The sequence below is a fragment of the Streptopelia decaocto genome (genome assembly GCF_964273445.1).
Source record: "Streptopelia decaocto genome assembly, chromosome: 2".
Lineage (NCBI taxonomy): Eukaryota > Metazoa > Chordata > Aves > Columbiformes > Columbidae > Streptopelia > Streptopelia decaocto.
This window is the reverse complement of record NC_138655.1, coordinates 44,840,276-44,863,646: the sequence shown is the minus strand read 5'-3', so window position 1 is coordinate 44,863,646 and position 23,371 is coordinate 44,840,276. Positions and strand designations below refer to the sequence as shown.

The 23,371-nt window shown below is 41.7% G+C and overlaps 1 protein-coding gene across 24 annotated transcripts in view; it reads left to right on the top strand.

The window, feature by feature from the left end:
• DTNA (dystrobrevin alpha) overlaps positions 1 to 23,371 on the top strand; it is a 230,317-nt gene that overhangs the window by 99,293 nt on the left and 107,653 nt on the right. For 16 of the 24 annotated variants that reach the window (XM_082043811.1, XM_082043807.1, XM_082043804.1 and 13 more), the window contains exons 2-3: positions 21,380 to 21,423; positions 22,153 to 22,298. The exons of 7 other annotated variants lie outside the window; for them this stretch is intronic. In XM_082043811.1, the coding sequence (XP_081899937.1) occupies positions 22,237 to 22,298 (62 nt within the window). In that variant the 5' untranslated portion in view covers positions 21,380 to 21,423; positions 22,153 to 22,236. Of the gene's footprint in view, positions 1 to 21,379; positions 21,424 to 22,129; positions 22,299 to 23,371 lie in introns of all 24 variants that reach the window. One more of the 24 variants, XM_082043800.1, reaches the window with a different exon arrangement.

The window sequence follows — 23,371 nt, the reverse complement described above, 5'->3', positions numbered from 1 at the left end:
GCAGCATTGTTAATTTGAGAAGGGCACCCGAGCCAGCTTGCATCCAGACAGGTTTATTAGCACCGGTGCAGCTGCAGCAGAGTCTCTGGCTGCCTCTGCCCTCCCGTGCTCCAGCTTGTGGGGAGCTCCTGGCTTCTCCAAACCCATGAGCTGGACCCATGCAGCTGGGGCTTGCAGGACTCAGATCTCTGAGGAGCAGCTGCCGGCTCCAGGGCTGGGGTGCTGCTGAGACAGGGCACAGGAGGTCACACTGTCAGGCAAGTGGAGCTGGTGAGAAGAGACATGATTCCCTGTGCTGGTCTCTGCTGGCCTTTGGAAGTGCTGGAGCAGTGCCGTAGCAGTGCTGCCGCTCTGTCCCTTGTGCTCATACTGCATTTTAAAGGGAGAGTCAAGTCTTGATGGATGCTGCAGGCCAAGTGCTCATAGGAGCCAGGCTTTATCTGTTTTGCATGCCATGGGTATTGTGTGAGAGGATCAGAAAGATCTCGGCAGTAGCAACAGAGGCCTCTAGAAGGCTCAGTAGCATTTCTGATAAGAAAATATTTTTATGTGAAAGTGGCCATTCATCTTACAAGTCCAAATGGGCTTGATGCCATCTGTGTAAGCAGCCCCTGGCCAACAGGTGTTTGAAGAAAGGCAGGGTAACCTTTCTTTGAGTGCATTTGACATTGGCTCAATCTCCTGCTGCATTTTCCAGGTAGTGTATTAACTGACTCTGTTCCAGAACAGTAAGCACAGGACGATGCTTCAAGCCATGCCCGACTCTTCCCATACAAAAGTAAGTGCCAGCTGGAAGCTGGTTCCACCTTCCTTAGAGGCATGGTCCAGATGCCTACCTGTGTTAAAAAACCTGAAGAGTCCAGGGCTGTCCCCCGTTACTGACAAGAACAATCTCTAAAACTGGCTTGCTTTTCCTTCGTGTCCGCTGAAGTTCGCTGCAAACCCATAGGAGTGAAGGAGAACTGGGTTTGGCGGGGAACACAGCACAAGAGAGACAGACTGCGGAAGTGTGAAATCATGAGTGACACAGGAGGCTGCTTTTAGCCTTAGGACACCAGAGCAAACATGAATTATTGAAATAATGGCTCTGTAACTCTTTGTGTTGTCAGCCCTTCTACAAACAGTGAGCAGGTGCTGTACGTCCACAAGTCCTGCTGAGGGGGAAGGTCCTCTCATCGGGGAGCGGGGAGACTTCTGGGGCTCCAGCTTGCACCTTCAGCTGCCTGACCTGCATCATTTGTTGGTTCAGACCAAGGGGATACTCCTCTTTGCAAAAGCCTGTGTTCCTTTCTTTTAAAACAGGTGGTGTTCTTCAATAGTCCATTAAGCTCCCTCAATAGGTTTTCTTTTCTTTCTTGTTTACAATTAGAGTGAAGTCACTAGAAGTATACAAGACAGACAGTAACATTAACAGATGTGCATGGAAAGTTCACTTGCCTTTCAGCTTTTGGGTTTTTTGCAATTGTGTGTAAAGTACTTAGAGTTGGCGAATGACTGTAACAACTGAAAATCACATTACACAACTTCAGGATGTGCTTTATGGCCTATCTGTTCTCCTGGTTACCAGCATTTGGGGAAGAAAATTAGCCATGTAGTAACAATTAAGAAGATAGGTGTTGAATAATTGTAGAAAATGTTCTGAGGGGAATCCTCTTGCACTGTGCATTTAGAATGTCAGACAGAATTATGGAAGGGAATAAATTAATAAATACATACCTACTTCAAGGCAAAGTAAGGTGACTTGTCCAGAAGGCTGCATTGCTGCTTTCCATGCTCAGAGGTCTCTTTGAACAGCTGCAGCTCTGAACATCTACAAAACTGGAGATCTGTGAACTCCAAAGCCAGGCTTTGTGGCACTTACAGTAAGATACAGATTCCACAAACAGCTTTGGCAGGTCCCTTATTAAAATAGGGTAAAAATATTATGAATTGACTTGGACAGAGTTTAACTCTACTCATAAAGCAGTAACAGCGAATGAATTAGTAGTTCTAATTTTATTTTTATTTTGGACTCTAACAGGGTGGGTCTAGATCCATGATAGTAGAGGCTATTTTTTCTGCATCTTCCATCACACTCAGAAAAATGGAAAACTGAGTGGAAAATTAACCTTTCCGTGATACAGTTGTAGGACTAGTCTTACTTGAAATGTTTCTGGAACAATGCTATCTTTCACACCTTGAACAGACTTTTTATCTTGGAAACAAGAAGCAGTTATTCCAACTCAAAATGCCTAGCAGGTTTTGGGGAAGGCTGGTTGCTGGGAAAACCCATTTAGCACCACTTCAGAAAAGCCTGGCGCAGTTCGTATGGCAGGTATCAGGTTGCTGCCAGTTCAGTTCCTGGTCCTGAAAAAGCTTCCTACAGGTGAAAGGCTCCACTGCATGTTCAGTCCTTTTCTGGCTGCTGAAGCTGTTGGAGGAAGACTGTGGCCCTACTTTGCAGGAATCATTTGTTCTTGAAGATGCAGTTGCAAGTCTGGGACCCTAGAGGTGATAATTCGTGTATTCTAATACACTTCCCGATACAGACTTGAATGGGATTATTAGTAAGATGTTTCAGCAGTGCAAGAATTCATTTGAAGCAGTAAAGCATCAATGCTTAACTCAAAAGACTCTGCTATGGTTAGCACTCATGCTTAATCTAGTAGGGCAGTGTTAATAATGATTATTTAGCATTTTCCAGATAAATACAATTCTGTTCACAAGCAAACGGTTTTGTAAAACTGTTTTCCAGGCCAAGGGGGTGGAAATGCATGGCTGGTTTGTTTCTGAAGGTATAAATCTGGTGTTTGTCACCTGTACTGGCTCTACAGCTATGCCATTGCATTTCTGTCTGCTGAGTGTGATTATGTGGTCGCTATTGCTATGGAGATAGGGACCTAAACTTTGAAACCGGTGAATGGCAGGAGGAGAAAAATAATGATCAGCTGTTAAAGGGATCAGTGGTGATTTCGTACTATTAACTCATTAGTTTTGTTAAAAATAAACTCTGAGTTCCCTAAAGCAAAACTTGTAGTTTAATTATGTCTTTCTTTTTAGACTTTGCCACAACATAGCTCTCACAGGTGGCATGGCTCTAGCTGGCTTGATTTGCAGCACAAGAAAACCACCCTGACTTTTACCAGTTGGGTGGACAGCAAAACAAAACCCAAAAACTTCTTGTCAGTCTTTTGTGTTGCAGCAGCTGGATTCATTGGTGCTATGGCAACACACCACATGATGAGGTGTATTAGATTGCTCTGAGCGGAACACGAGGGGGAACACGGGCACAGCTCCTTGCTGAAAGTAAAGGTTACGCTGGAGTTTCTGCCGGAGAGCTGGGGAAGGTCAAACGCTCCAGTTCCCAGCACATGTTGTGCTCCGAGCAAAGGAGTAGGGGCGCGTGGTGGTATTAAACTGCAGAACCAGGTAAGGCACAACTGCATCGATTCACATGAGATTTACCCTCCTTGTGTGGCAGCACAACTTCCCAGAGAGTTTTCCCTTAGCTTTTCCAAGTGTGGGTTTTTTTTTGTTTGTTTGTTTTTGTTTTTTAAAGTTACTTTGCTAATGTGACAATGTGAAAACATTGACAGTGGTTTAAACTTTTAGAGAGACTGTTACTGTAGAAGGACCAGTCTTACAGATTAGGAGGTGATTGCCCTTGAATGCAAAAGTGTATGTATGCTTTTGATGTTATTTCAGCTTTACTTCAAGGTGTTGAACAAGTTTTGGTTTTGTTACTGTGTGCACAGTGGTGCAGAACATCTCTTTTGTCAGTCAGAATCCCGGCCTTTACCTACTTACTGATTTTTATTATCGGTACTTTTTGATGATCTGCTGTCTTGAGCGTGTATTAACATTTCTTCCTGCCTTCCTCCCGATCAGCTGCATCAGAGTGCCCGGGTCTTCTTGGTAATTAATTTTCCTGTCATTTCCTCCTTCAGATTTTGTGCTGCCTCCTTAAGTCTGGCAGTTTGTTAATGCAGTTAAGCAAACTTCAGTGCACCTGTAAGGATGTGAAAGTGGAAATAGTGCCACAGGATATTACAGTTTTACTCTGCTAGCCATTCATCCACGTACAAGTAAACAGAAATAATTAATGTCAGCCTTGAATTTATCTGTTTATTCAGACCCATATCAAATTCAAGAGCTATTTATTCTGCCACATTCTCTCTGCACCATTTTTTTTTCTTTTACACATCACTAGGTTAAATGTGACAGGCTTTCAGGCAGCATCCATTAGGTGGAGGAAGACAACTACTTGAGAAAGGGAAGACTATGGGACCAAAACAGTAATGGAGGGGTGGAGGGCATGCTTGAGATACAAGTTAGATGGTTCAGTACTCTTCCTGCTTCCTGTGCGACATCTCCAACATTTTTAAGACTTTGTATGATCTGCAACTCAGAACATATTTCTTCCTTATCACTGGGTTCCTGCTTGTTTCACCAAATAGTTGCTTTTCTCTCCTCACAGTATAAGAGGTGATTAAGAGCCTCACACCTTTGCTCCATAGATGGTTGTGCTTATGCAGACAGCAAGACTCAGAAGCAAAAATCCATGTGCTGTTTGGACCCGTTTAGGAATGGTGGTGAGGCTAAAGACTCATCCACTCCCTGGTTCTGTCAGAAAGCACAAGACACAGTGTGGCTGTGTGTGCAAAGCCAGTCCATGGGAAAGGCTCCAGTGTGTTTCGTGGTAGGCAGGTATAAAATATAAGGAAAAAGTGGCCTGGCCCACTGCTTTCCCATAGGGCTTTGCAAGGGTGTGCAAATGTGCTGCCTTTCTGCACTGCTCTAAGTAAAAGATTTCAAGCGACCTTTCTGCTTCTCCAGATATATTTATATCCCTGATGATGTTTAAAAGCCCTCATTGCCACTGCAGGCAAACAGGAATCATTCCTGTGGAACGTGGGGGTTGGTGTGAAGGTCAGCCTTCCCCCATCACCCCTGTTAGTGGCAAGAAGCAACAACCTGAGTTACGGTGCAAATAAAACCAGTCTGAGCAGTAGGCGACTGTGCCACAAGCAAAGAGCAAGTGTGCTTTACGCTGTAGGTGCTGCCTGATCAGAGCTCGGATTTAAACGAAGCTCCTCTACCTGTAATGAGGCGACTTTAACAGAGGTGAAGAACGAAGCAGGTGTCCTGCCCGTCAGCTCCCAGGAGAGAATTTGTGAAATAAAGAAATGCATAAACAAGCAGCCTGTTTGCAAGAGACACATTTGCAAGGAGTTTTGGGATTCTTGAAAATGAGGATTTGCAAAGGGTGGAAATCTTTGAAGGGGCAGATTAGCTGTACAAGAAAAAAGTCAAGTGAAGTGGAACCGTGATTTACCTCTGAGTCCACCAGTTGAAGCAGAGCAAGGAAAATCCAGACCAAATTATCTAGGCAATCAAAGAAGCTTAATCTGTCTAGATTTAGGGACCTTATTCATTTGGGTGAATGAGGAATCTAATTCAAACACCCAAGAGCTCTTTATCACTAATACAGCACATCCATTGTGGCCCAAAGGACAAGGCACCAGGGATGCAAGTGACTCAAAGCATAGGATCACTAAGACACTCATCTAACTGACTGTCACAGAGGTGCAGTAAAGGTGAGTTGGTCCAGGGAGTTAAAAAATTAAGGAATCTAGATAAAAAGAGACAAAAGCATCCTCTAATAAGTACTTACATCTCCATGAGTTTCATTTTCATTGGAATCACAGCTGTGAAAGTTTATTGCAAGGAAGGGAGAAAAGGAGGTGAGAGTCTTAGTTAGGACCTTCATTATTAAGCACCAACAGCAAAACAAAATAGAAAATAGTGTCTAGCTAGTCATCTTTGCTAGAGTAGCAAAAAGGCAAGAGATTATGGAAATATAGGTACAGAAAATCATGTTCTTGGTGAAGCCTGGTGAACAGAAGGAACATGAGCACTGTCACCTGAGGTATTTGCCTTCACCAAAGGGTGTTCATTTGCATGGTTTCTCTGGAATCATGTTGGTCTCTACAAATGTTGTTAAAGGTGACAGTCCTGGTCATGATTTGGTGAAGAATACTGTATTTTTCAAGTGTAGATTTTGTCCATTTTTAGGATCTGTGAGTACATACGAACCTTCCTGTTGGATTTTTGTTCTACTTACTTTCTACTGTTTCATTAATCACGTTGACTCTTTAATGAAACCTTCAAAACAAAGGACAGTGTCTTATATGTTTATAGACTGCACAATGTATTAATACCCACTGCTAACTGAAACCTCTTAAAGGTGCAGCAAAACAAATAATTATTCCTTATAACATACGAGTGCCTCTTGTACATGGACCAGCTGGGAAAGTCATGAATTACTGCTAAAATGTACTATTGTACCATCAGAATAATTTCACTGCACAATTGTGCTATTCAGATTTTACTCACCATTAAAACTATAACTCACTAATCACATCAATAAATTTGTAAGAGATCTCATCTGCCTACTCCTACAGATTAAAATCACAAAATGTATTGATATAATAATTTTTTTTACTAGTATTTGGATTCATGGAAAACATCAGGAAAAACAAACTGACTCCAGTAGAAGGAAAATAATTAATCCATTGGACTGACATGGCTTCTCTGAGAAAAAAAGAAATCTGGGATCTTGATGACTAACTAGGAAGCAAAACAGACACAAAATTTTAAGACTACATAATATGATGTGTATATACCTTGTATGCAAATAATAACATGGGCAAAATTCCAGTATGGAACAACTTGCAGTGACTAATCAATGTAGGAAAAAAAACAGTAAGAGCAAGCCAGTCCCTCACTCAGCCATCAGATGGCTTGAGATGTTTTTCTAGGGATAAATATGCACAAGGATGATTAGAGTAGCAGATGCTAACGCGAGGAGCTTGGGCCTCACATCCAAGTGTTCATCTGGCTCAAATCAGAATGGGCAAAGGCATTTCCAAAGGGAGAGCTAACACCTCCAGGGCCACATCTCACATCAAGAGTAGGTGTACTGACAGCCATCCATGGTGTCTTCTTCACAAGAAGGAAATATGCTCTCAGTGCCAGTTATTTCTAGAAGGTCCAGCCACTTAAAGCTTTCCACATGGACATTAAGGAAATCTGTTCTCTTTGGAAGGAAATCTGCTATGAAACCATCCCAGGAGAAGTTTATTCAGTTCTTTGTAGAGCACAAGAAGTTGTGGCAATAGGATGTTTGTCTTGGATGTGCATAGGGCTAGCTCCAGTACCCATTTTGGTTTTACGGGTGTGCTAAGACCACTGAGCGAGGAAGGGTGTGTTGTATATGGATGCCTCAGGGAGAGATGTAAAGCTGCTACCTGGCCTTGTTTGCCTGTGGTCAAACTATCTACAGTTCTTCCTCCGAGGAACTTGCAGTCAATATTGCCAAGTCCTGAGTGCTCACAGATCACGAGTCTGCACTACAGAACAGTCATGAGATGTTAGAGCTGCTCTACTTTCTGCCTCGTTGCATGTTCTTTTCTGCAGCCATGAACCGTGGAGAACTTTTTATGTTCACTGCAGAGCAAAAGAGTCTGTTCAGCCTCCTGTTCCCAGTAGCATAGTCTCTTAAGGAAAAAATGCCAAATGCTGTGATACACTGCAGAGAGATCCTCTTTGCTGATTGATCAATAGAGATACAGCCAAAAGAAAAACTCTCTGGGGTGGGTAAGGTGGACGTGTAGTGCAGGGACCCTAAAACTTAGAGATTCATTTGAGAATATGTGCAGGTAATTGCTTTCAGTGAGGAATTAACATCCTGTGAAAGAAGGAGAAAACAGCTTCTTTAACCAACAGCCCAGGGCACCTGGTGGCTCTTGAAGAAGTTACATCTTTGAGTGGAAAGGGAGCTTAGCTTCTTCCTACAAATTTGTCCCCCAACAGACCTGCGCTGAGATAGTTCCTGGCTCTGAATATCAAAGACTAAAGCTTCTATCCAGATCTGTGCTAAGGAAGAGCTCCTTTCCGTGATTCTACTACCGTGTCTGTCAGCTTCAGGCTATACTAATTATTTCATCTACTTCAAGACTCCTTTCCCCTGTCTGTCCCATGTAATGTAACCCTCATACACATGCTTTTGTTTGTGCATAACACACAGATGCATACACAGACACTTAAGTTATTGAGTTCCTTTGTTTTTCATGATTTCCAAAGAGAAAAAAAATTTACTGAAGATTAAAAGCCACAGGCTATTTTAATAACAATAAGTGACAGAAGTGCTATAACATTGGGTCAAGGAGAGTAAAACGGGCATGAAGCGCAAGTCTCCCCTTCCTTTTACTGAGCAGGTAGGCTACTAATTGTGCCAACTTGGTGTCCTGATCTCCTGAGATGCTGAAGCGATGCTGGCTGCCTCTGGGGCTGACTGTCCCACACTGATTATTGTGTTGTCACCAAACATTGTGCTGAAAGCAACTGGATTTTGCAGGGCTGAGAAGCACAGTGCCACCTACCTACTATCTGTAATTAAGAATGTTATTTCTCACACATTTATGTCATGAGGTGAAGACTAAAAGCCCTTAGCTGTCTTCAGTTCTGGGTATTTTTGTGTGGAGTGCTGCTTAGAATGAAAAGTGGCAGATTAGACTTTCAAGCACCTTTTGACAACGGCAACGGAGCTGAGAGTGCACTGAAGAATGCTAATACTGGAAACTAGAAACATCTTGATTGTTAATTCTGCTGAAGTTAGCCGAGCAAAGCAAAAGAAAAAAAGGGTAAAAGGTTTTTTTTTCCTTTTCATAACCCTTAGGCTTCATAAATGCATCACACTTCCTTATTGTCAATTTGCTCGGGAAATCACTGCTGACATCTCACCTAAGAATTTATTGTCATTCCAGTCAGGCTATCTTTCACCTAAATTGAAGATTTCTTGGATTTTTACCAGATTTAAATGATATTGAAAGTAGACAGATGAACATTTAAATTTAAAGGTTAATTGAAACTGAAATATTGCCCTGGCACAGTTAATTTGTTCCAGTTAAAATGTTTATTAGCTTGATTGAATATTTACAGAACCAAGTAAAAAAAAGTTGTGCATGTGTTTCCACACAACAAAAGGAAAGGTACTTGTATGCAAAAGGTAAATAGCCACTAATAACTCTTAAAACCAATAGTCTATAAGAGTATATTTCCAAAACAATAAATGTTTTTTTCTGAAGCCAAGGGCCAAATTTCTTATGGTTTCCTATCAGTCACCAGTTTCTTTTATGATACTTTAGGATTTATGAGCACACTGAAATCTTCAAAAGTGTCAGGAGAAAGAGGTTATGTTGTACAAATGCTTGAGGCAGCAAACACTGGCAAGGTCTTCTGCCTGGCAGAAGGTGACTAAATATATGATTATCTTGCCTTCTTTGTGGACTTTTTGAGACTGGCCAGCAAGATCCTCATGAAGAAGAGCTCTTAGAGAAATCTGTCTGCTTTTTTTGCCCCTAATTGGAGAGGGCTCAGGCTCTGCTGGTGGCAGGAAAAGGAAAAAGTGATTCCTTCTTGTTTTCCTGGAAGAAAATAGATTTCAGTTAGTTGGCTTTTCTAGGGTGCCTAATTTAACACAACAGTCAAATGAAGATATTTTTTTCCTTTGAAAGGAGTGTGTTCCCAATCTAGGGGGCAAATTCAACAGCAATAGTAACATCAAAAATAAACTAATCAGATTATGTCTGGATGAACCCAAATGTTTTTTTAGACAGAACAAGTGCTCGCAGTATGTGCCAAAATGAGGAGTAACATATGTTATTTGGAATATGTTTAACCAAGAAAAACGTGCTTTAATTGGATTATTTTAAAGAAGTTTATGTTTGAAAACATCTAATTTTAATAAAAATGATATTGTGTAATTTCCTATTCAGATAAATGTTATGCCCGTAAAAAACAACACAAATGGATTTTTTTTAATATCTAATAGATGGAGTATTTTAAATTCTACTTTATGCTCTATATGAGTTTTCTGACAGGATTTCCATCATCAGGCTTTAGGGAATACACTTAAGCACTGATATCTTGAAACTGTGGTCATTTTTAATCTTTAGCAAGTAGCCAGTTAGACCTCATTGGCTTTATGGCATTCAAACCTCTCTTCAGATTTCACTAGGTGTTTTGCCCATTATAGCAGGGGTGTCAAAGTCATTTTCCCCAGGGGCCACATCAGCCTCGCTGTTCCCTTCAAAGGGCCGAATGTCATTTTAGGACTGTATAAATGTAGGACTAGTTACATTTACACAGTCCTGAAATAACATTCGGCCCTTTGAAGGAGACAAGGTGGCCTTGGGCAGTGAGGTAGACATGTAGGCCAGGGTGCCTCCTGTTTCACTTGGGAGTGTGGCCATAGCTCTCTTCAAAGAGTATTATCCCGCCCCATAACAAACTGTGTCAGTTCTGAGCAACTTAAATGTGCTGCCTTGTGTGGCTTGAGAGTCCTTTGACCTCTAATCAGAAGATTTGGATCATTTTTTTGTCAGCCATTCTTTGTTTTCCTCATGCGGGGCACACACAGCTCCCACCTCAGTGGTCACCCAGCACCTGCGAGGTGCCCAGATATACGCTGAGCAAAACCACCTGTTGTTCAGGTTTTATTCCATGAGCCTAGTGTGTTTATTCCGTGTTAGAAATCTAACCATTGATCTCTGAAAACTCTGTGCAAAGATACAATTCAGTGTCTTTAGCGGGCATTGAAAATACTTCCAACACCTCGGTGTGAGGGACACTGATAGGCTCCCTGTAGCTTCCAGGCCATACGTTCATTGTGTTTCCCTTCTCCTCTGGTATTCTCACTGCCTTCCACTGTTGGGATTGCCATTCCCTTTTCTCCCATCTGTTCTATTCCTCCTCCATCCTCACTACATATATGTGCCTCTTTGCCTCTGTTGTACTACTCCTTAGAGCAGACTCACGTTTTCAAACAACCACATGCTCTTCCTTCAAATCTGGCCTTTAACATTATGCAAGGAGTCTCTTTTCCTAGCTCTCATCGCTGATAATCCTCACTCCTTTTCATTGCTTTTAATTGTTTCCACACATCTTCGGTTTGTCCTGTCTTTGGTGGCAAGTTTTTCCTGTGTTCATGAAGCACTGGTTACCTGTACGATTCTCGTGGAATGTTTGTCATCAGCATTCTGGCTGCAATTATTTTTACACTTCATATAGGTCCAATCATTGTAGTTATTCAGATATATTAATTGGTCTTCTATATTGTTGCTTTGTGTCAGGTAACACAACCTATTTGGTGTCCTCCATATGGGACTGAAATGAGGCATTTCTGGAGCCCAGCACCTACTTGTTTTCAGTGAGGGGAAAAGTACTGAAAGCAAGAGCTTTCCCTCTGGTAGACCTTTCCCATAATGAAGCCCACGCCACTCCTGAAGAGATGCTGCCCTCAGGAGAGGCTGTGAGAGCAAAGTGTGCTCCTTGATCCACCTACTTCTAGTTTACAAGGTTGCCTTGTGTGTGCAGCTGGGTAACAGCTTCTCCAGGTGTCCCACCGGGCACCAAGCGAGTTTTGAGCTGTCACCATTGCTGGCCTCCCATTCTGGTCTGGAAGGTGATCTTTGGAGCTGCTGGGAGCTGTGGCACCAGGTCTGGGCCCTGGTCAGAGTCTTGTCTAGGGGACAGCCTCAGTAAGGCTGTCAAAAGGTGGTAGAGACATACCCTAAAAATGCATAATACTTCTTTCTGAAGTACCCCTATATGCTCGCGTGCTAAAGACTTGGAAACTCCTTCCCTAACTGCTGAGATAACATGCAATAGAGACACAGATCTGAGTTCTGCATGGTGATCACTCAGCAATGACCTTTGGAAAGGAAATTCTGTGGGGGAATGAGAGAAGGTGATGGTGGGGGATGGCGAGCACAGAGACGGGCCTACGTGCCTGCAGATGAGGAAATCCATTACAGCCGCACCATTGTAAGGACATGAAACCAGCTCCTGCTGTGCCTTCCTTTTCATGTTGTTGCTGCACCTCACTGCTGAGTCTCTTTTTCAGAGTGATTTTATTATAGTGATATATTAAATGCAGGAAAATAGCATAATCCTGAGCTGTGATTAGAAGCTGAAGAAGGCGGATGTTTTAAGCTAGCCATTAGTATAGCGGATTTTTCTCCCAGTTGGCAATGTAAAAATCTGTAAATCATATAAATAAGCTAAAAGACTAAAAGCAAAATGAAATAATTATTCATTTTGGGTCAGGCTTTGCTTTTTAAGAGCCTAAGTGTAATTATTCTGGCACAAGGGACCTTCTAATGGTTTTAAAGCAAAAAGAGCTGGCTGCAACAGGAAACCTTGTGCCCTCGAAGCAGTGAGCACACTGGGCTGGGCAAAGCAGTGAGACAGAGTCCCATCAGCTGGAGCATCACCAGCTTAGACTTGTGCTGGGGCTGAGTGATTGCAAGCTTGGGTAAGGTGGGAGCTTCTTATGAGGAGAAACAGAGAGCTGGGTCTGCTCAGCCTGGAGAAGAGAAGAGAGGGGATCTCATCAATGTTTATAAATATCTCAAGGGTGGGTGTCAAGAGGATGAGACCAGACTCCTTTCAGTGGTGCCCAACAATAGGATGAGGGGGCAGAGGGCACAGGCTGAAACATATGACGTTCCGTCTGAATATGAGGAGAAACTTCTTTACTGTGAGGGTGCCAGAGCACTGGAACAGGCTGCCCAGAGAGGTTGTGGAGTCTCCTTCTCTGGAGACATTCAAACCCCACCTGGACACATTCCTGTGTGATCTGCACTGGTGAACCTGATTTAGCAGGTGGGTTCGACTAGGTGATCTCCAGAGGCCCCTTCCAACCCAACCATTCTGTGATTCCATGAAGTGTAACAGCTATCAGGGAGAAAAGATTATTTGCCTCCCTTTTCCTTAATTGCCTGGCCTTATGATGAATACACTCTGAATCACCATGTGTTACAACAGAAGTAAGAGTTTTAAGCTTGAGGAGGGGGATATTCCTTTCAGGAGAAACTGTGGCTCGACACACTTGGACCATGTGTGGCCAACAGTGAAGCGTGTTCTTTGTGCGGCTTTTTTTCCAGCCTGCTCTCTGCTCCATCTCAGTTAAACAAGTGGCACATCTCAGCACATTTGACTGAGCTGCATGGAGAAAGAGAAGTGATTTTAAACTACCGAAATTGTAGGAGTAATATTTTTTGTAAGGCAGCAAATATATCAGGTAGTTGCAGAAACAGATCTTGCAGTTCAGAAATAGGTTTTGATTAGCAGAATATCCCGGGCCCTTAAGTTTTGGGTGAAGTTCAAAGGAATCCTTCCAGAAAGCCAATTCAGAATTCAGCCAGGCCATTTGTTCCCATTTGTCTCTCTAAAGCCTAGGAAATAAGGAGTTTATTCAGCAGTCCACCAGCACAATTAGTATTAGCTCAGAAAATGTTCCTCTGTTTGGGGTACGACTTGGCAGTGTAGAGAACAGATCTGAAAATACTGAGACAAAGAGCAGAAAGTGCTTTTGCTCCCTTTTACTAAGCTCACATCTCTACATTTTGAATTCTGGCCAAAACCCAAGGTAACACAAAGTTGTAAACAGAATAAAGACAACGTTGCAATGGCCTCAACAGTTTGTAAAAAAAAATAAATATTAAAAAAAAATCTATTTACCTGCAATGTCCTGCCCTTGTCCATAAAACTGAAGTTTTATGTGCAAATTTTAATTTCTAGTAGAAATAAAATACCCTACACAGTGTATTTTAAATTGAGTGCTACCACATGAGAGAATGTGTCTTCATAATGAAATTTCTCATCTTAAGTTAACTGCCGACCCAATACATTAATATTGTGCATTTGTACCTGGGAAAATGCTAATCCATCTTCCCTTCCACCGTGGCTGGTCAGACGTGAACAGAAAGGTCCCATGGGTGTGCTGGGGACAGAAGAGACCGTGACTCTGCCGTCTGCAACACACTCCATCTGGCTTTTGCAGCTCCTTGCAAAGGGCATGACTGCTAATTAGAGTCCTGTCCCTTTAAATTCCTGTTGTATGCCATGAAAAATTGATATGTGAAAACACCTGCAGGCTGGGAAGAAGAGTTTGAGTGCTTATGCCTGCATTTTAAAATAACTATTTTTCCCTCCACCATGATTTATTGCATAAAAATAGCCAATATTTCAAACCTCTCTCTTCCAGGAGTGTCCCATGTGATCTCTGTGCATTTGCATCCTCTCTTTTCTGTTTGGTATTTACACTTTTCCTATTAAAATTCTGGACAGCTGAAGGATAGATTACTTTCATTGGAATCAGTGACTGAAATTATTACACCAAGGTCATCAGGTTAATCTCCTGTCTTTATAAAACAGCATATAATTTTAGATCCAAAATTATCTAAAGTGGATAAAGATGTGGGAGAAATGAGCTGATATAATGATGCATAAAATCTCCCATCAGCGGGTATTTCATATCTGCCACTTAAGGATGAAAAAAATGTGTAGTTTATAACAAATTCCACCTTTTTCATTGAGAATTTTGCAGTAATTAAAGAACAGAGGTGACTGTTGCTCCACATGTTGCTGTCAGTCATTCCTTATCAGTTTTTATTTCTGATGTTGCTGTTCTGTTGTCTTGGCTCCCCCTTGATTGTGAATCTATTCGCATTACAATTTAACCTTGCAGCATTCTAATTTTAACACCGCAACACTACAAAATAGATAAACACACAGACTAGACTCTGTTTTTCAATGATGATGCTTATTTTCGTTGCTCTGCTTCATTTTTGTGGGGAGAATGAGAACTCTTGCTTTGTGAAAGGCAGACACCTAATGGACATCTAACAGTGTATCTGGAAATAGAGGTATCCGAAATCACAGGTTACATTTGAAAACACAAGCCACTATGGATAAAATTAAACATAGGTAAGATCCTGGCAGGCACATGTTGGCTTTGCCCTTTCTGTATGTGGCAGAAATCTGGGGAGCAGGGACCAGTGGCAGGTCTGTCTTGTTCCAGCTGTCAATGCTAAGGGGGATTGCCTGGGAGCCTGCAAGCGACGGAGCGAGTACTGTTGTATTTTACAGTGGACGTCCTTAAGGAAGAAGCAGGGCTTGTACTAGGATGCCATGTTTTCAAAATAAAATTGGCAGTGTTTGTTCCAGCCAAGAGAAATTCACCACAATATTTTGCTCCAGTGGTCATGGTAACTCTGGCCAGGAGCCTTCAAACGTAAATCTCCTTAAGTGTCTGCTCTTCATCATTGAGGGTAAAACTTTGGCCCAGACCCTGAAAAATCCTGAAACCTTTATTTTAAAGGGCAAGCATTTACTTTCCCACATTATTACCTGCTGAGAAAAAGTAATTAAAAAAAAAAAAAAGACATTTTTCTTTTTTAAAGTCACCCTGTAAAAAGGATGAGAAGTGTAAGCTACGGTCCCATTCTTTCCAAGTCTGTATTTTTCTTCATAAATAACAGCATAAACTAATGCATATACTGAAGTCTGCGTTTGTTGCAGACAGATCCATGACTTCCAAGAACAAGTAAAACACCTTTGTACCAGGACAGAGATGGTCCAGATGCTGTATATTGCCTGGAAGGGCAGGAAATCTGTGCAGGAATCTCTTTTGTGCATAGGGATATAGCAGAAAAGATTGTTCTGAATAGCTGTTGCCCGTGGGAAGCTTTAAAAGTTCATTTTTAAAAGGTTTTCTATCCCATATATATTCAGGTTTTACCTGTTTTGCAGTCAGTGTTTGCAATGCTAGGGAAACAAATATAAAACAAACTCGCCTTTATGCTGATGTAACCAAATGTGTGCAGATGTGATCTCTGTTTGTTTGGTGTGCATGAGGAGAATGGGAACATCTTTTATTTGGACATTTGAGAGAGTACTGTATTTGTTTTTTTCCTAATCCTTTGCCATATCAAAAACCGAGCGGTCAGGACAAAGATTATGTGATGTGTCTTTTTGATCCCAGCAAATACATTATTCAGGTCTGATAAGGTGCCCTTTGTTTGAAATGTTTGTACCTAGCTTTTCTGTTGCAATTTCAGAGGTGAACAGAAAGCATTCACATATGAAGCACGGGATTTGGTGCTCAGCATTCTTCCTGTTCAGAGTAGCTCACCTGAAACTGTTCCAAGATCTGAGTTTTTGGCACTGTTCAAGAATTCAGCTGATGTCATGAACTGTTGCTGGCAGATGCAGCAACTTCCAGGGGCTAAAAAAGTGTTGATTCTCCGACTCTTTGTTTTTTTAAGTGCATTAGTTTATCATTTTTATGTGTATGTATTTTTACAGTTTTATAAATATATTATCTTACAAAATTCTAAAGCTTTTAAATTATTTCTAGTCTCCCCCTCAAGACAGTGACACCATTTCAGTCAGTACAATTTTAGCAGATGATTCCCCCTCATTATTTTGAACTTATTAATGATGCAGGTTATTTACAGCTTTATGATTGCAATGTGTAAACCTTCACAAACAGACCGACTCTTGTCAGAAACTGCACGTTTGAAAGACTTCCAGGGTTGCTGCTACTTCGGGGTGGGATCTGCTCCACCTGGCCTCATGTGGACCCTTTGGGGCTTCTGCTCTGGGAAGCCCTGCTGATGGAGCCAGCTCATGTGGCTCATGTACAAATGCTGCCCCCAGAAGTGCTACCCTGCAGTATTTTTCTACCTCACCCAAATCTTCGTGATGTTGTGCATTAGATGATACAACCTGAAGCAGCCTGTTGCTGAGATAGTGAGGAATGACTGGCACTTGATACAACCCAACCTCCGGACATCGGAGATGGCCAGGGAAATCCTTTCAGTCCTTCTCCTCAGCTGCAGAAAAATGAGGTGTGTGCAAGGAACACCAGCAAAACTCCTTTCTTTGCCAAGTATTTCAATGCTTTACAGCATGTAAGTTTGTTCCAAGCAAAGATATTTGTCCTCTCTGGCTGCTATGCAAATAAGATTGAGTGGCAAAATTGAAAATAAAATAAATAAGTAAAATAAAATTGTGAGCAACTGGAGAAAAAGCCTCTCTGGCATTTTCAAGTCCCTTTTTCAACTTATTTGTGTTGTAAAATCACGCTTCCACAGGCTTGCTTAGAACCAGGCCAACAGCTAAATATTTACCCAATAGATTTTGTTAAGTCTGTTTCAGTGCCTCTGGAAATGAATTCGCACCTCTAATACCTAAGTACCCTTTGCCTCTGGGCATCTGTAGTGAAATGCAGGTGTTAGAACAGCTGAAATAGAGATAACTGATAACCTGAGTCAATAAGCAGTGGATTGAGAAGGCAGAATGATCCTTTGTCTCTCCAGGGTTTGGAAATGGAAATTTTTGAGCTGAAAAGCTGAACTAGACGGAGATATTTCAAGTCCTTCAGATGATGCTTGAGAAGGATTTTCAGTTGTGTTGTCCAGCTTCCTGCACCCTCCAGGCCAGCTCCAGCCCTTCTCAAATTGGGTCTCCTGGCAATGCACATGGAGAGGTGCCACCACCCCCTGCACCAGTGGGAGAGGGGGAGAGGGGAAGGGGAAGGACAAGCTCTTCTGGGGGAAAGCATGGCGACAGCCAGCATGGCGACAGCCAGCATGGCGACAGCCTGCGCGGCTGGGCCTACAGCTGGAAGGACACTGTCTTCCTGGAAGTGCCTTGGTCATGGGACAACAAAAAGCCCTGGTCAGCTGAGACAGAGCCTCTCCAAGACCCTCAGCCCTGCAACAGGTTGTATTCAGTCTCCTTAGCAGAACAGGCCAGACACAGGAGCTAAGGACTGGCCACTCTCCCCACCCATAAAAAAGCTATATGAGGTAATCTCACCAGTTTTTATTGGCTGCTTGATGAATATGATCAGATGGATGGAACACCTCTTCTATGAGGACAGGCTGAGAGAGTTGGGGTTGTTCAGCCTGGAGAAGAGAAGGCTCCAGGGAGACCTTATTGCAGCCTTTCAATGCTTAAAAGGGGACTATAAGAAAGATGTGGACAGTCTTTTTGTCAGGGCCTGTTACAATAGGACAAGGCGTAATGGTTTTAAATGAAAGAAGGGGAGATTCAGGTTAGACATGAGGAAGAAATTTTTTAAACTTAGGGTGGAGAAACACTGGCACAGGTTGCCCAGAGAGGTGGGAGATGCCCCATCCCTGAAGACGTTCCAGGCCAGGATGGACGGGGCTTTGAGCAACATGATCTAATTGAAGATGTCCCTGCTCATTGCAGGGGGTTGGACTAAATGACCTTTGAAGGTTCCTTCCAACCCAAACTATTATATGATTCTATGATTATGCTGTGTTAATGCATCTCACTTTTTAGTCCTGCCCCTTTGTCATTTTTCTCTTCCCAGAAATCAAACCCTCCTGTCTCCACCCTCTGAGTGTTTCCCCATCTCTCCTCCTTGCTCCTTTCACTCTGTCAATAGCTCCCAGACAACTTGGTGCCTAAACCTGAATGTGATATTAAGTGTGGTTGAACCAGAGCCAAACAAAGGAAGAAGGTCTCTTGCTTCCTGCTCTGATGTGATACATTTGATAAGGCAGACCGAAAATGCACCACTGTTGTTTTTTTTTTCCCAGAATACTCAGAAAAATGGTAGACATGGTCTCAGAATTAAGCAAATGACACCTGAGGTGCAAATGCACTTGTTTTTGTTTGCAAATATCATTAAGCAGCTTAACTCAAATCTGCTTATCATCAACTGTTTCAATTTAGATGCCTCTGGACCAATTTAAGGATCGTCTCTGTCTACCAGCAGGGCTCAAAGTGGACATGGCTTTGTTCGAGCAGTGGTGTGGCACTTCTAACATGGACTTCTCAGTTCCAGTTTGTGTTGCTCTCTGAAGTTAACTGGTCGCTGGAGTGAAAGCGGCTGTGTGGAGCATCCCACCGGCGAGCTGGCTGCTGGCTGGGGGGGGCTGGTTATACACCGTGCCCCCAAGGGTGGAACTGGTCTGTAGCTACCTGCTGGTCCTAAGTACTCTGGTAAATGTGCCTCTCACCTGTGACAGTCAATTCAAGCACATTTTCTCGTCAAAATCCAAGCCTAGCGAGGTTACAGCTCTCCCAGAGGATCCGTGTAGTACTCTCGCTCATGTGGCCCAATTTCCAGTGTCCCTGTGGTGGCCACTAATACCTCAGCAGCTCTGGCTGGGGTGCAGCTTCTGGGCTGCTGTGGTACCCAGAATCATAGAATCATAAAATCATGTTGGTTGGAAGAGACCCTCAAGTTCATTGAGTCCAACCATAACCTAACACTGTCATTAACCATGTCCCTAAGAACCTCATCTATGCTGTAAGTAGTTACAGGTGATTGGTACCTGATGCTTAAAGTGTCTGTACAATGTTTTATCTGCTCAAAACCAAAGTATTTCACATAAAAATTGTTTTGTAAGAGTTTGCATTGCTGTTCTCCCTCCCAGAGTATGTTGTGCCTTGCAAGCTGCTGGAGGCCCTGATGCCTCATGCATTTCTGTAGTGTCTCTTTGTTTTCACACTGACTGTCCGCTCCCCTTCTGTTGGCAGTGAGCCTTTCTCATGGTTGATGGACATGCATTTTTGGCAATTGGTCTTTGTGAAATGCATGTGTAAGTGTGTTGGATCTTGAAAACGGCCCCTTTACAGCTGGGAGTTCAGTGATTGGGATTGCTCCATGGAGTGGGATTTGGGGCAGTTCTCCTAGAACTGCTGTGTTGTGTGGTTTATGCAAAAAGCTAAATGCATATATGATGTAAGGATGGGTAAGTTCTTATTTATTCATTGAATAGCCTCATTGAAGTCCGCATTAGTTCTTCCAGGGTAAAAAACTATCCTGTGCAGGTGAGGATGGTGGCGAGAGACCAGTAATTCCTCCTGGCAATGGGGGACGTACAGCATGTAAAACATTGATCTTCTCTTACAGTCTACACCTGCATTTAAATGTAAAATGTTGGTTTTGTACTAAATGTTTGTAGAATAATAGCAGAAATAGAAGGAAAATGAGAACTTTGCAAAGAAAGGAAGTATTGAAAAATTAATTTGAGAAAGTTTACTCTTTGCTGGAACATGGCAGAAACACATGCAGACATAAAGTGCTGTGTGAGTGTGTCTTGACTGTTTCGGCACCTCTTGTAACCTGTCATTAATGTTACAAAAGTCATTTTTCTGCAAAAGTTGATGCATTCTATGCATTGTAGAGCAATTCTTGGTAGGAGCCTGTCTTCCGTCTTGACTACCCTTAGATGAGTTTGTCTAAGAATCCATCTGCTTCATTTTACATGAAGAAGAATCTCTTCTAATAATCACTTGGGGATTTCAAAGCACATCAGGAAATTTTGCAGCCATAGGTGCCAGTTTGATTAGCTGAGCTGCTTCTGGGCTTTCCTGTGCTCCCCTTGGCTGTCTTCACATTCCCTCCTTGCTGTGGGAAAGGTAAATTCAGGACACTGAAATTTCTCCAGATGAACGTCTGCTTACAAGCATATTTCTAACAGCTGAAATGTTTATGCTGCATTGGAGGGCTTTTTATAACCTAAATGTTCTTTCATAGTATAATTAATATTGTTTTATTTAAAATGTTCCTCTTCAAGTATATTTTGTGTGTATAACAGTAACTCAAGTTTAGCAGGATCCAACCAGTGTTAGAGGTAATGTGCGTGTCCGAGAGGAAGGAACAGGATCAGTGAATCATGTGCAGCACCCTGTTTCTACCGAGTCCATTTACAAGCATCACCAGCCATTATCTTTGCATTCAATATTTCAGGCATTAGTTTGCTGTTCTGGTTTAGTGTATGAGACTATTTGCTACGTAATTATATTGTATTTCATTTTCTTTTGTATGCTATTGTAATAATGGTTATGCCTAATAAAATAATGTCAGATTTTAATTAGGTTTAAAGTAATTTGTTATATTAGGGTTTTTATTTGAGAAAATAAACTAGCCAATAGAGCTTATCAAGCTGTCCATTTTTGTTTGTTTGCATTTTCTTTCATTTCCTGTCGTCCTTTACCTGTTGAAACAAGTGTCTGTTTTTTCCTGAATTGTTTTAAGTTATTACAGCCCTCCACAGCCTTGTGTCTAACATGTTGACGTTGTAGTGAGACCATAAGATGCCTAGCTTAGTATTTATTAAATAGATAATTTTGCAAAAATTCCTGCTCCTAAAAAATACTTGCATGTTATTAATCACTCTGGTTAATTAACTAGACTAACGTGAAAGAGTATGGTAGTATCATATGAGACTAGTCCAGCAATGGGAGGCAAAGACAGAATACATTTGTATCGAAGATGTTTTTGTAACAGACTAACCTCCTGAGAAGGGATACTTCAGGAATAACCAGTGATGTATGAAGGGACATAAAATGTAGTTGTCTTCACAGTTTACTTTTAGAAAAGTGACCTGAGTAGCATCTCAGCATACATCCAAATAATGAAGAGGAGAAGGATGAAAGGGGGGAAGATTCTTGTGTTTCTTACACCCTTCTCTTCAATTCTTTAATTCCTTTTGCTTCCCAGATGACCTCAATACTCTATAAACTTCCACATCACATGCAGAGGAGGTATGTTCTCTATTAGATACATCTCTGCACATGACTAAAGCTTATATTGTGTTGGGAGATATTCTGGCTCCTCCTTGAAGTGCCATTTCCAAGTACATTCCCTTTTATGTACTACTGCTGGTAGGCTGTCCTTTTCCTTTGACATTTATTAGGGACTAAATAGAAAGCCCTTTGAGCTTGGTTCAGCAGTCCATTGCTCTTCAGCTAAGTACTCGGTCAGCACAATGGAATTCGAGCATACGCTTGGAGTTCAGTGTGTGTGTAAAGGCTTTGCAGAATAAGGACAGATTAACGAAAGCTTTTGTTGAACTGGAGCCCATCTGAGTTTGCTTTTCCTATGCATTCATCATTAGAAGACTCAAAAATGTTTGTATTGGCCTGTAATGCCACTTAAATTTTTACAAGTTTGGACATCTCATTGCTTAGAATTTTTTTTCTGCTGTTTCTTCTGGTATCACATGGTAGGGCCAGCCTACCTGTTCCATTTCTGTTGAACGTAGTGACTGTATTGCTGTACTGCTTGTGTGGTTATTCATGGGTATGCAGGTAGGCAGTTATGGAATGAGAGTGCTTTTAATCATTCTGCTTTGGGATAGTTAGTATCTTAACTCTGAATATCTTGAGGACTAAACTATTATGGCCAAGGCAGCCAAGTGAAATCATGTTAACAATGCACTTGAAACTTGTTTTCCCACCACAAACTTAGAGACTTAGATGTGTGTCCTTCAGTGTGACCTGGTACTTGAAAATAGAAGTAAAAGGACAGGTTGGTGTCTGCTTTAAAGGAATCTTCAGCTGAATGGAGCCACTGAAATGATCAAGTTCCAGCACTTTTACCCAAGTCATCAGGACACTCATAGAAGGAATATGGCCAGGTAAAAAAAAGAAAATCTCACATTTCCTTTTTCCCTGACAATAGTTAATTGCTAAAAATGCGTTCTTCAGATATTAATTAGATCAGCCTGTAGGCTGCTCATGCTTGCATTAAGAATCTGATTTCTCTCTGCATGAGATTTGTACAGACTCGGTAATCAAAGCTTTTTTTTGTCTCAGAATGTATACTTAATCCAAATCTGCTCATAAATTTGTTAATTCCCATCCTAGTGCCATTCTTCTGTCCTAGTGCCCACTTTCCCTGAACTTCAAGACAAACTGACAGCTATGAAAGAATATATGTGAACAATTTCATCAGTGCCTCATCATTCTTTCCTTTGGAATTTCTTCCCCACCTTTTCCTCATTTTGATCTGGAGAGGCTTGGATTTTCATGGAAAGGTTCTTACAGGTTCTTCTTTTAGCTGTGTTGTTTATATATAATTTAGACCACTTTTCCATGAATCTATTTGTTATAATATTTCAGAAAATTAAAAAAAGGAAAAAGGCCAAAGGGGCCCATTTCAGGCATAAAGATGGAAAAAAAATCTTCTTGGTTGTCAGTTGAATAATGTAAAAGTCTTCTTAATTGATAAGGGTTTTTAAAACTTCTCTGAATCAGTCGCTATTCAGTTAATTGTTTGGATTCCAAAACTTTTGATCAGGTAAGGTGACAAAAGCCGGCAGCCTATCTATTAACTAATTTGCTTGACTACCCAACAGTACTTAATTTTAGTGAAAGATTTTCACAGTACACGCAAAGGAGCTCAATAATTTCAACTGCCTAGGAATGTATCTTCTCCCACAGCTATCATTTGGTTTATTTAGATGTTTTTATAATTCTAAGGAGATGAAAGTACCTACTGTCCTACAGAAAATAATAATCAAATCCCTATTTACAGAAACTGACAACTTGTATTATTAAAATTGGCAGAATCCAGGCAATGCTTCCCAACACAGCTGTATCACTGACAGCTTACTCAAATGAATTTGGGTTTAATTATGGCAGCACAAGAAGAACTGAAAAGTCCCTTTGACTAAGTAAGAGTTTAATTATGTGTGAAATCCTGCAGCCT